This window comes from Grammomys surdaster, unplaced genomic scaffold (genome assembly GCF_004785775.1).
Source record: "Grammomys surdaster isolate TR1022 unplaced genomic scaffold, NIH_TR_1.0 125940, whole genome shotgun sequence".
Taxonomy (NCBI): Eukaryota; Metazoa; Chordata; class Mammalia; order Rodentia; family Muridae; genus Grammomys; species Grammomys surdaster.
The window spans coordinates 3,784,083-3,797,716 of NW_021620762.1; the positions used below are offsets into that span (position 1 = coordinate 3,784,083).

At 53.0% G+C, this 13,634-nt stretch overlaps 1 protein-coding gene across 2 annotated transcripts in view; it reads right to left on the reverse strand.

The window, feature by feature from the left end:
• The window catches only part of Tmem104 (transmembrane protein 104), a 56,282-nt gene that overhangs the window by 31,147 nt on the left and 11,501 nt on the right, over window positions 1-13,634 (reverse strand). For both annotated transcript variants that reach the window (XM_028752788.1, XM_028752789.1), the window contains exons 4-8: window positions 13,309-13,390; window positions 12,822-12,918; window positions 12,072-12,152; window positions 9,116-9,215; window positions 8,691-8,799 (exon numbers count right to left, since the gene is read on the reverse strand). In XM_028752788.1, coding sequence (XP_028608621.1) covers window positions 8,691-8,799; window positions 9,116-9,215; window positions 12,072-12,152; window positions 12,822-12,918; window positions 13,309-13,390 — 469 coding nt within the window. The remainder of the gene's footprint in view (window positions 1-8,690; window positions 8,800-9,115; window positions 9,216-12,071; window positions 12,153-12,821; window positions 12,919-13,308; window positions 13,391-13,634) is intronic.

Below are 13,634 nucleotides of genomic sequence, written 5' to 3' on the forward strand. Positions count from 1 at the left end.
ATCAGTCGTGTGGGGCTACATGGCTGTCATAAGGTGCCAGGGCCTCGGAGCCTTCGGCCCTGGGCCCATCAAGACTTCTTGGAACCATTTTTTGATCCATGCCCAATTAAGCTATTACCACAGGCTGAACGGAACACCCTGGGTGGCTTGTGACCCTGCCTTCTAGATTCACACTCCCGCAGCACCTGCTCAGCAACACCCTAGGCGGCACTTCCCTCTGTGCCTGAAGGCTTACTAAGATGTCCCTACGTCTTCTCAGCTCCTGCTCAGTGGTCACACGGCATCACTAAGATGCACCTAATTGTTCAGCGCTGCATCCCGTCCTTCACACTTGTGCGCCACACAGCTTTCTGCTGCCTGTAACCCTCTGGGGTTCTATGGCTCCTGCCTCTGCAGGGCCAGCTCTTGTGTGCACACCTGAATGGCTTTGGGGACAGCGTGCAGGGCCAGTGCTGACACACAGCTACATGGAAGAACATGCTTATTGCTTTAGAGTAAGAGCTCTGTGTCATTAAGCAATCACCGCGGCTCAATCACCGCGGCTCCCGGGGCCACTGTGCTGGACAGTTTCACGTCAACTGAAAACAAGCTGGAGTCATCTGAGAGGAGAGAGCCTCAGCTGAAAAACTGCTTCCCTGAGATCTGGCTGCAGGCAAGCCTGTAAGGCGTTTTCTTAATTAGTGATTGATTGGGGCGGGACCAGCCCACTGTAGGTGGTGCCATCCCTGGACTGCAGTCCTGGGTTCTATAAGGAAGCAGGCTGAGCAAGCAAGGGGAGCAAGTCAGTAAGCAGCACCCTCCATGGCCTCTGCATCAGCTGCCGGTTCCAGGTTCCTGTCCTGCTTCAGATCCTGCCTTGGCTTCCCTGGATGGACTGTGATTCAGGATAAACCCTTTTCTCTCCAAGCTGCTCTTAGTGAGAGCGCTGTACTGCAATGATAGTGACCCTGACTAGGACAGCCACAACTTCGAAGGGTTCTGCTTACTACATGCACCCTGTGACGGAGAGTGAGCACTGCTCAGAGGAACAGTTCAAAGCCAGCAGGGTCAGCAGGCGTCACGGCCTGACCTCTAGGGCGGAAGGAGCACACGTGGAGAAGAGTAATAAAAGTAATTTGGTATAGGTTATAATCCTAGTTCGTAGGGTTTGGTAAGCTGCAGTCTTTTTCTCCCTACAAAATAAAGATTGTGTGTGTGTGTAAGGGTTAGGGACCCACCTGAAGTCACCAATTAGGGCATTTCCTTAAAAATTATAAGGTGGGTGTCAAAGCACATGCTTTTAATACCAGCCCTTGGGAAGTGGAGGCAAGAAGATCACAGGTTCAAAGCTAACCTGGGCTACACAGTAAACTGAAAGCCAGTCTGGACTACATAGGTTTGAGAGTATAGGAATATACTCTCAATTAAACCAGGCGGAGAGATGGTTCAGTGGTTAAGAATGTGTTTTTGCAGAGGAACAGAGTTAGGTTCCCAACACCCACACTGCTGGCTTCCAACCCTCTGTGACTTCAGCTCCAGGGTGTCCAGTGTCATCTTCTGGAATCCACAACCACCTGCACTCACGTGTACATATACTCCTTTGCCCCAACATATACACACAATTAAAACTAAAATAAACAAACAAAAAACCTCGCTGAAAATCTACACCAACCAACCAACCAACCAGCCAACCAACCAACCAACCAGAACAGGAAGTCATTTTTAGCCCCGTGCCCAGCCATGAGAGTTCTGGAAGCAGAGGGTACACGGAGCAGAGAGTGGTCTGGGCTGTCTGGGAGGCTTTCCAGGGCTCTGCTCTGCTACAGGAAAGGCCAGACACGTCACACACGTGCATGTGCACTTGTACACAGAGGCAAGGTCAGAGGTCAGCCTGGTGGCTGGGGGAATACCAAGTCTTTTACTCTCTGATTTTGCTGCCCTCACAAACAAGGAGGGCTTAAGTGTCAGCTTGGGGTCTGTGATCAGTGTGCACAGAAACAGTCCTGAATAAGCACGGCACAGAGGGCCTCTGCAGGGAGACACACCCCAAGAACACCTACTTGGAAGCTCCCCAACCCCACGGGTGAGTGTGTGGGCATGGGGACACCCATGGCTCGGGATGTTTTCCCAGTTCAGGGGTCTATGTGTAGGCCTGGGTGGGGATGTCCCTGAGACTACCGTTTGGTGGGCTCCTAATAGTGACCACCCAGACCTGGCATCAGCCTGCTTCTCCGGATACCCGAGCTGGACTCTGAATTTCTGTACCCGTGTTACCCGAATGTAGTGTTTCTCTTTACACAATAGATGGGTCCTAAAAGTTCCACTTCCCAAAGCTCAGTCTTCCTAGGACACTTTAAATCCATTGGGGACTGCAGCATATCCTCTTGTGAGGTAAGGAACAATGAACAGTTACTTCAGTCTGTTTTACATGTTACATTTTCATGTGACAGGAGTAGGGTCAGACATCAGAGTGCCTGTCTCCACCACACTCCTATGTGTCCCTGAACTGGGAATAGGGAGAAGAAAGGCTGACAGTCAGGTAAGGCAAGCTACTACCTCCCCAGGGGCCCCAGAATGAACTGGCTCACTTTGGGGACATGCTGTCTGCAAAACTGTACTAGTTTCTAGACAAAGGAGCCACATTTGGGACATATGAGACATCCTAACAGGGCCAGGATGAGCAGAAGGTGGGGGTGGGGGCTGAGTGTCCCCTTTTACTCTGAGGGACCCTGACTCAGAACTCATGAGTGGCTGGGTGAGGAAGCACCCACAACTGGGGGGCCAGGATCATGTGCTGTCCTTCAAGCTGGTGCATCAGGTACTGGCCGTGGCAGCAGCAAGACACAGGGCATGATGGATGGTGGGCTTAATGCCACCTGACAGAACCTGTGTCCCTGAGAGTGCCATTAAAAAATAAAAACAACAGCCTTCCCACTGAACAGGAGGAGGGCGCTGAGGCCCAACACCCAAAGGGTTCAGTGGCAAAGGGGGGTGACACTAGGGTGTCCTCAAGGAAGGAGAGGGTGGGTCTGGGGTGACACTGGACACTGGACAAGCAGAAACAGAGAGGTCTGGAGGTCTGAGAGACTACAATAGGAGTGACAGTTGCCTGACAGGGCCCACGATGTCCCTTGAGAGGGGATGACAAAACAAGCCAGTGGTAGGACAAGATGGAGCAACTGGTAGTCTGATGCCATTTAGAGAGGGGGAGAGGCACACACACACACACACACACACACACACACACACACACACACACACACACAACCCGCAAGAGGTGGCTCCTGTATGAGATGCAAAGCTAGCTTTCTGGGAAGAAAACCACAGGCCTGTTTCTGTGTTATTGATTTCCTTGTGAAGGAAAGAGACAAGTTAATCCTTCCACAGCCATCATTCCACTGCCAGACGACAGGCTTCGCTTCACATCAGGCCCGAGAGCAGGCATCTGAACTTCCAGGGTAGAGGGAAGATGTTCACCCTTCCTTCCCTGAGCCTCTAACTCCTGGAGTGAAAGCAGAGGGTTCGGCACCGGTGGGGAAACACTGGGTCTGGGTTTAGAGCTGTACCCTCTGAGTTACAGAACTGGTTCTGGTCATGACTGCTTTACTCTCCATCTTTGTGGGGCCATCTAGGGTGGGAGTAGCATCCTTTCAGGAGGGAGAGTGGGGTGGGGTGATCAACAAAACAAATCCAGGTTTGCAGGGCTGAATGAGGCATGCTGGGAGGGAGGGGGGAGGGAGCAAAAGGGGGGATGGACACCTCTCACTATGCCCATAAGGTCTGTCTTTTTAAGAAGTTACTGGGATACCCTAAATCTGTAAGCACTGCCCTTCCACCTCAGGCACTGGGAATCACCAGGTCCCCTTTCCATGCAGGGTCCGCACTGCACACAATCGGGGGCAACATCCACCTGTTTTCTCCTGGAGTTTTGCTCTGGAGCCGCCACAGAGAATGGCCTGAGTTGAGGGACAGCCTGGAGGTGCAGCACTATGACTGGGGAGTGGCTGCTGTTCCCAAGCCTTACTTGCTCCTGGTTAACGTTCCTTTCTCACTGGTCCCGAAGGCCTCTAGGCCACCTCCTGCCCCAGAATGGGTAAGGACGAATATTCAAGCGATCCTGGCGGTGACCCACTTATCAGCAGATGTTAGACAGCCCCAGGGCACCATGGCCGCTGCTGACAGTACAAAGCAATTCTGGCAGGGGAAGGGACTGTCCTTGGGAAGAGGATCTTACTTCCAGCCCTACGAGGAAAGTCCACTTTGCTCCTTGGGAACTTGAGAGAAAGAACGCTTCAGCATCCGCAGGAGGGTCAGGCCACTGCAGCCCAGGCCTGGTCAGGTCCTGCTCTGGGGATGGCAAGCTGGTATTTCCCATGCTGTGCAGCACAGCCAGGGCCGCCTTGCAAACAGAGCACTTGTCCTGAGCCTGGAAGAGTACCTAAGGACAGCCTACAGAGCCGGGCTGTCTGCCTGGGTCTGGGGACCCTGTGGAAGCCATTCTCTGGGTGACAAGTGTATCCTTGACCCGTGACTGGGAGGCCGGAACCAGACACACAGAAGCCACTAACAGTGCTTGGAAGCACACTGCCTGAGGTGTGGTGAAGCTTTCCTAGGATCCCAGCACTCGGGAGGTGGAGGCAGGAGGATGAGGAGTTTAAGATAAGATTCAGTGAGCTCAACGACAGCTTTACACTACAAGAGCCCCTAGCTACAAAACAATACAATCTCTGAAAATCAGCACCGAGCAAGCCTCAGCCAGCAGAGCTGAGCCCCAAGCCTCAGCCAGCCAAGCTGAGCCGAGCGAGGGTGCAGGAGCTTTCCCAAGCTTGGGCTGTGGGGCTGCCACTCTCATTCAGAGGACACTTTGTCCTTGTCTGTGCCGTCAACATTCTAGGAAGAGACATTTGGGCTGAAAAGAGGAACTGCTGTTTTCAATGTCGCAAACGGACAGTGTCACAGCACAGGGCCATCAGAAGACAGTAGGCGGGACAGAAGGACTGGGCAGGGCTACTGAGAAGGCTCAGGCCAAACCCCCTAATGTAACCTAGCAGGGTGACTGGCAGGCAGGCAGTGCTGCTCTGAGCTCCACCCTCTTCTTCCAGGAGGTATCTGGAGGAGATCTGGAGAGGATGCCCCTCACCCGCAGAGGGAGATGGGGTATCTGCTGGTTGTGAATAGGCTGCATCTCCTCCCAGTCACCTGTGCCCCAAGGGAGGATCTCACAACTCCTGTGGAGAACAAACTGGGGTCACCTTGTCCTGTCCCAAGGCAGCCAATAAAGGACCCCTGTTCAGCATGGCCAGTTTGTGGCTGGGTCTCCAGCAGGCTAAGCTCCGGTCCGCCATCTGCGCTGTGGCTCCGCTGGGCCTGTTGGTCTGCTCGTGAGGCGGCAGCATCTGCCCACCTGTAAGCGGGGGATGCTGCCAGCTCTCAGCTCTCAGGGAGTCTCCACTGACCCATGATGATCTCTGGGAGGAGGGATGGAGGACAAGGGGTAGAATGGCCCAAAGTGCTGCCAGAACAAGGAGCTGTGACAAGAGCCACTGCAGGCACAGGGCAGAGAGCCCAGGGACAGAACGTCAATGCGATCCCACAGGGCAGAGCGGTCCTGGGACAGAACAGTCACATACAACCCACTGCTTCACTGGGACCCTGGCTCCTCGGCAATGCGGCATAGAACTAAAATACTATGTTTTTCCTAGGTGTGTATGTTACACGCATGTGCGGGTGCACCCACCTGTACGTGAGCATGTGGAAGCCAGTGACAGGTTCCTGTATCAGTCCCCTGGCTCCTGTATCACCCTCCACCTTATTTTTTGAGGCAGGGTCTGTTGATGAATTTGGAGTTCACCGCTCTGGCTAGACCACTGGCCATGCGCCCCTCGTCCTTCGGCTCTCCTGTACAGTCCTGGCCCTGTACTGGGGTTGGACACGGATGCTTCCCAGCCGCAGGCCACCTGACACTTTCCCTTTTCATCTTTCAGAGGAGCAGAGATGGGGGCTGAGGACACACAGACAGCTGCAGCAGACCTGTAAACGCTCATGGGCACTAACAAGAATTCACAGGCCACACATGTGGCAGCATGTCAGGCCACCTGAGAGTGTGCTCGAAGCAGCGGGTGATAATGCAGGGGACTCTCAGCATTGCCAGCACCCTGTTCTAAGGCTAACACAGGGATGAAGAAGGAGAAACTGACCCATCAGCCGCACTGGGAATCATGGGAAGAACCATGGACACGAGGAAGGGAGAGGGAATTTTTCATCTGTTAAAGGAAGGGGCTTTGGGAGGAAACCAGTAGCTTCTGGTGGAAAAGCTCCCTTCATGACGTACCCATGATGCCGCTCACAGGCCGGCCTCAGAGGTAGATCCTAGCCCACCTATTCTCATTCTCTGTGCGCTTCTCAGGAGCTTTCCTGAGCTGGTTTCCAGAGGACTCTCTGAAAATTAAGCCACAATATAAAAGCCTGTTTCTTTATCCCACAGAAGAGTGTTCCAGAATAGCAATGAAGAGAGTTATCCCGAGGTCCCTTTAAAGATGCAGGCCTGACATGGCAGCATCTACCTGAGGTGATTTATGTGTGGGGCAGGAGGGTGCTTTCAGCCTACTTCTACCGGCTTGCTGCCCTGCTAACATTTTCGGTGGACCTCAGTGAGCAGCAAAATGAGAGGCAGGCTAGAGCCTTGGGAAGGGACAGACCACTTGAACTTGAATGACTAAAAGGCCAGGTTACAGGATACTGGACCTTCTTCTGAGGTACAAAGAGACTACTTGCTAGGGTCTAGTTCCCCTTAGTTGGGAGGGAAAGATGCCCTGATCATCTGCCAGGAGACTCGAGCCTGGGGAAAGACGCCAGCATCTTTGCTATCTTTTCTCTTGCTCCTCGGTACAGCTGTGTATGGCATGGTAGGATGGGGGCATACAGACAGAGCAATCCCTGGCACTCGGTGTCAGGAGGCTGCACAGCTTTCCTGGACCACAGACCCTGGGAGCCACATGCAAAGCTGCAAATCAACTTCCAAGACGACTCCTGAGCTGGCCCTCTGAGCTAGGAAGACGCGTGCAGATGAAGTGAAGGTTCTGGGCACGCTGGGGCTCCAGCTCTGATAGTGCCTACTACCCAGAACGCATGTTCCTGGGAAGCCACTAATCTTCTCCTTCCTACTCTGAAGGCTTGGCCTCTCAGGCCTGGAGTGCTTACAGCACCAGGACAATTAGCTCCCTGAGTTATAAGCACAATATCTGGGAGATGAAGGCAGTAATTAATGTCTGTCTGCCTTCCCGAAGGGTTCCCTCTGTTCTGTCAGAGTTATTGAGACTCAGGGAGGGAGGCGTCCATCATGTGGAAGGATTAGAGCAAAGACTGAAGGGACAATTTACCACAGCAATAACAATGCTTCTGAATAATTCACCAGGCAAACGGCAGCACCAACACCCCTTGTGCTCAGTGTGGACTGTGCTGTGGGTTGGGGTGCACCCCAGGCAGAAGGTGAGGACCCGCTGGAGCCCTGCTCCTGTCATTGCTCCCTGGAGGAGCACCCAGACACCTTCCTCAGTCTCCTGCTCACCCGGGAAGATCAAGTTCAGAGGGCTTTAATGAATACAAAAGTCTTAATCATGGCACACTAAAATCTAAGAGGCTAACAAAGCCTTGGCTGCTCCTCTACTGGGCCCCTGGCTGCCTGGTGGGTCCATGTGCCTACCCCCAAGGCTTTGGAAGTAGACTTGACCACCAGTTAATTTATTTTGCTTTCAAATACCTGTCCAACTTTTGCTGGCAGGGTCAGGGATGAAATTCTAGGAGCATACAAAGTCCTGGCCAGGGCTTCATGCCCCAGAGGGGAAACAGACCATGGAGGGACAGCTACAGAAGCACAGGCAAGACATTTCCTGAGCCACAGCCTCAAGGGTCCTTCAGGAGCCTACTTGACCAGAGAGATAAAACCCACTCAGTAGTCCTTGGGATTAATACATCCAGACCACAACAACACACAGATGGAGTCCATGGAACCCTGAGCCAGGATGGGGATGACCCAAGTCAAGAGGCCATGGCAGAAAGATCTCCTCTCTCCTCTCCCCTTCACATCAGTCCAGCAGCCATGGCCAAGGCTGAGCAGCTCCCAGCACACCTGACCATGCTCCAGGGCTGAGAAGAACCAAGCAGGGGCAGAAAGTACTAAGAGAAGATGCAAAAGCTGGAGGGAGGCGTTTCTGAGCCCGCCTCTGAAGCAGGCAGAGACAAATGGCCTCTGGTGCTGTGTCGTCCTATTATCTGAGTCCTGTCTGGTGTATTAGTCAGCTCCACCCCCACCATACCGCGGCACGAAGCAATCAAGAGTAAGGCAGGTGATTCATCTTCTTCCCTCGTCCATGGGAAGACAGGCAGGAGGCTGGGCCGAGCCCAACCTGCCTAAGGAGGCTGTCTATGGTAAGGGTCAACTGTAAGATGCCATTCTTGTTTATCCTGTCACGAAACCTAACGTCTGCTTGTCTGTACCTCGCTGGCCTGGAGTAAGGCCAAGACATGGGAAGTCTCTGGAATGCAAGACCTTTACAGAGGCCCCCTCAAACTGTGTAAGCTCACAACAGCCTGCTAGCCTGAACCTGGAGGCCATGTGACTCAGTGGCTAAGACCTCACTCTCGAGCCAGAGTGTGGCACTGTGCAGGACTCTTCTCTGGACAAAGGGCTGAGCCAGGAAGAGGACACTCACCAGATAGATCCGGTAGACATCCACCCGGCGCAGGGGCCCCCAGCATAGATCAGTGTCGTTGTATTTGGCGTCTGTATCCACGCCGCAAGAGTCATTTCCTGAGACACTGCTAAAGAGAGCAATGGCAAACTGGGGCTCAGCATGGGCAGGAAGAGACTGTGGGGTTGCAGCTCCCACTTCCCACAAACCACCGCATAGGACAAGCCCCTCTTGGTCATGCAGCACAACGGCTCACAGGTCTGGGAACGTGCCTTGGGAGGACAGAGGGCACAGCTGGCCCGTGGTGAAGAAGGGCCCTAGGTGGGACGTTCCTTAGGCTGAGGGTTTGTTTAGGCTGTGCTTCTATGGAAGGTCCTCTGCCCTGCTAGTGGAGAGGCCTGTGGGTCTGCGACCAACATGGGGATAGAAGATGCGTGGGTACTCACCAGGTCACTTGCATGAGGGACACGGGAACGGCGGCCGCGTAGATGGCGAGGTCTCCATACAGGTAAGTAATGATGCAGAAATAGAACAAGTTGACCCCCACTGAAAGCAACAAAGTCACAGGTCAGGGAGCCAGGGGCAGACATATTTGTGTTCTCTTTTGACGCCTAAGTCTTTCTTTACTGCTTCTGCAGTTCTCAGTTCTTCATGCCATTTGCCTTCTACAAAAAGTGGGGGGAAAATGACCCCAAATTCCTGTTTCTTATTCTGGCTGACTAAACTGTGAGGCTGGCGGGAGATGCATCAGCTTGGGACTGGTGCCTGAGAGATTCGTTGAATCTGAAGATCAGACAGAGAAATCAAATCTACACCGGCAGCTCCAGAGAGACGGCTTAGTGCATGGTGAAGGCATTTGTCGCCATGCCTGATGATCTGAGTTGGGTCCCTGCCATCTACATGACAGAAGGAGAGAACCAATCTCGGGAGGCTGTCCTATACCCCAACCCAAGCCTTGACACTCACATGCCCCCCCCAATAAATAAATAAATAAATAAATAAATAAATAAATAAATAAATAAAATGGATTTGGGTACAAAGATCCAGGCACGTGCCCTGGAGAAGCTTACGCACAGGTAGCTGGGGCTAACACCTAAGGGTCACGGTCCTAGACAACCAGTTCCAAACTTGCATTTAGACTAAGTGCTCAAGTTCCCGATGTCAAGCTGTTGGTTTCTCTGAGAATAAGCAGAAAAATGAAGTGACAGTTCCCTTCTAATCCTGGTGGCTCAGAACAGCCTACAGGTCCCCAGGGGAAAGCCCGGGACATGTTAGTCCTGGGCTATGTGAGGTCAGCTCTGTTCCTCGGAATCCTGAGAAAAATGGTCAGGAAAACAGAATTTAAAAAAACAAACCCACGAGGGCACAGCACGTGCTTTTTAAACATGACAGGTGTGACACCCTTTCCTGACACATCAGAATTGACCTTGATGTGGCTTGAAGCTCATGGGGCTGCCTGTCATTCATGACCTCGGGCTCTAGGTACAGCCCGCTCCAGCCCGCCGTTCCTCTCTGATGCGATGCCCTCAGTGGGAAGGCAGTACTGCCTCCAGCCGCTGCTGACAGCTACAGTGTTGGCTGTTTATGAACTGCTGTCAGCCCTCCTTGATCAATAAAATTTCATTACTAGACACAAAGTAGGAGGATCAATGAGCTTCCCGAGAGGACATTAATGTCTGAGCCTGGCATTTCTAACGACAAGGAATGACTGTGGTGCCCTGGGGAGCCTTTTGTGGAGGGCGCACTCCGCCACAGGTGATGGAACAACCTGGCAGTCTAAGTAACTGAACAGAGCAGAGCAGGGGTGGGCTCTGGAACTAGAGGCCGGAAACGCCATCTCACCGTCCTATATGCTCAGGACAGGCTGCCATGACAAAGGGTCACCAGCTCAATGTCACCAGGGCCAAACCTGAGAAGCCCTGCAGGAGGTTCTGGGGGGCTCTTCAATGGCTGGGGCTGCTCCCACACGAATGTGCTAATTTTTATGAGATATGGGTAGACAAGACAATACAAGCCACTAGTGCATAGAAATCTTAAAGGAATCGGGGCAGGAGCATGGGGACCTGAGTTTGGATCTTCAGCACCCCATAAAAAAGCCAGACATGCTCCTGTAGTCATAGCACTGAGGACAAGACTGGCCAGTTAGCCTCACTGAATCAGTGAGCCACAGGTTCAGTGCAGGACCTTCTCTCAAAATATACGGAGGAGGGAGGGGGAAGATGCCTGAAGTCAGCCTCCGGCTTCTACACACATGCACGTGTGTCATGCACACACGCAAACATGTACACAAATAAGAAGGAAGTCAGGACAGGCTACAGAACATATGGGCAAGCAGGATGGTTTAGGACATATGTGTTCTCCCACTAACAGGCAGGGTTTTTTTTTTTTTTCGACCTTGAATTTTGAGGAGAACTCTGAGTGGCTACCAGAAGGGGACACTTATGTGCTCCCCCTCGGTAGGGGCCAGTGACAGAAGGGGACAAAGGAAAGGCATGAATGTGGCCTCAACACAGCCATGCTGGCTTTGATGAATCATGCAAACCTCTACTAGGCTGGCCCAGAGAGGAGAATGGAGCCAGCTGCAGCCAGCCTGAGCCCACAGCCACTCTTCCTGGACCAATCACCGATCCGCACCTTGGGTGACAAACTGAGTGCTTGGTGTTTAGCTCCGAGTCAAGTATGTTCCCATTTCTGTAATCCTCCCCTCACTCCACAGCCACACTCAACACCGGAACTGACAGAGATGCCCCACTTGGCAAATGGGAGGCTTTGGCAGAGGGGCATAAAATCTTCTAAGATAGCTTAGTTCTTAAAGAAGGGCTTACGGAGGCTGTGCTCCATGCCTGCGGAAGTAGGGACAGCAAAAGTTTGGGTGCTAAATATTAAGCTCTTAGAACAGCTCTGTTTCCAAAAAATAAGATTTACCACAGAGACAGAAAAGGCGATCGCTGGCAGATCCTGGTGGACACCTGCAGGTTGTAGCAAATGCCAGCCAAGAGCAAGCAGAGCCGGAAGGCACATGGAGCCTCAGCTTTCCAGAGCTGGATCGTCGCTGGGCAACATCGACATGGACTTCTAGCTCCCTCTGCTGGCTGACAGGGGACAGGTGTGTGAGGGAGATTCTATAGCAGTGTGCCAACTGGCTCCTTTAGCTGGAAGGCAAGGCAACCTAGGACTCCTGACCTGTACTAGTCAGATGGAATAAGCCTTATTCTTCAGGGCAGTGCACAGTGAGGAACCCCAGGAAGATAATGGCGAGTTGGACAAGCCTCCCAGCAAGATGGCTGCCCTGCTCCCACCCACCTGGCCTGCCCTTCAACATACAACCCCAGTACGAAGGCCGAGAGTTTCAGCAAGGGTCGCATGTACCCGTTCTACACACGGTCCCGGAATGACCATTACCTTTATTGAAGAACATGGAAGCCATCTGTCCCATTTCTACCCGGTCTGTGATGTCAAAAAGGTTGGCTGACGAGCGTCTCTCTGTGGGGCCGGAACAGACAGGGCAGTGGTTGTTCAGCAGAAGAGCCCTGAGGGGCGGGCGCTGCTTGAACTCTGATGACTCGCTAGAACTGTATCGTCAAGCTCCTCCCCTCATGGCCCGGGTCCTCCGCTTGCCACTTCGGCAGTCTTTACTGAGATACACTTCCCCGGCAGTCTTCCTTCTAGTATTCCTTGCTTCAAGCATTTGAAGTTGTTTTAATTTATTTAGTAATTTGTGTGTATGGTACTGGGGATGAAGTCCAAGCTCAGGGCACACTGGGGAACTCTATGACCAGGAAGCTGCACCCCCAGCCCCAAGTCTAAAGAGAATTCAGGCATGCTTCTTATGGGGACAGCAGGTGCCCCTATATCTGGCCAGTACAGAATAAGACAGAGAGGTAAGGGTGTGTGTGCTCTGGGTGGGGGTGGGAGTGGACGAATCCAGAGAAGCACGTGGATGTAGGCAGACCCTGCGTCACAGAGCTTAGGTAATGCACCAATCTCTATACATAGGGGGCAGAGGCGGAGCCAGCAGAGGCTAGGCCTGAGTTCAGGATCCCGACTCTATGGGCCTTCTAAACTGACACTTCAGAGGCAGTCTGCAGGGAAAACACCCCAGGAACCTCTACAAAGACAGGGAGCCCTGCTGACCAGCAGCCCAAGACTTACGCACAGACAGGATGGGGCGTTTCTCTGCCCTCTCGTAATTGTCTTGGCTGAGGAGGTCACTGTCTGAGGCTGTGGACGAGTCTTCGTCATCCTCTTCCTGGGTGACGGTAGGATGGATGAAGAGGAAAAGAGAGGAGAGATCTGAGCGTGCAACGTTAAGAAACCCCAGCTGACACTGGCCCTTCCCTGCTCACTCCTTCCAGAAGGAGTTCCTTGGAGGCTCTGTGTGTCCTGTCACATCACAAGATTGAGACAGGAATGTCCCTGGGACAAAGGTTCAGAATGAATGAGTGAGCTCCATGTGGCTGTGTCAGGGACCAAGGTTACAATGCTAACACAGCAGCCACCATGTGTGTCCCTTGAGCTGTATATGGCTACTTCGCTACAGCTAAAACTTGGGCCCGGGCTGCTGGAGAGGCCTGTGGAGACTGCCTGGGTACACAACTAAACAGAGGCATGGCCTTGAGGACGGGGGCAGTACACACACCTTGTGGATCTCCATCCTCTTCCAGCGGAGCTGGGCGTTGGCTGCAGCCATGGCCTCCATCGCAAAGGTGGTTGTCACAAAGCTGCGGGGAAGCCACATGTTAATGCCATGAGAGGCAGCAGGAAGGACAATCTGACCCAACCAACACATTCTCAACCACAGCACTCTCTCCTCTGAGAGCTGTTGTCCATGGAAATTCTGAGATGGTCCTCCCTGGCCAAAATCCATGGTTTGGGGCCATCGAGGTGGCCTGGTGGGTCAAGGTGTCTGCTGCCATGCCTGATGATCCAAGCTGGTCACTGAGACCCACATGAAGGGCCAAGAGA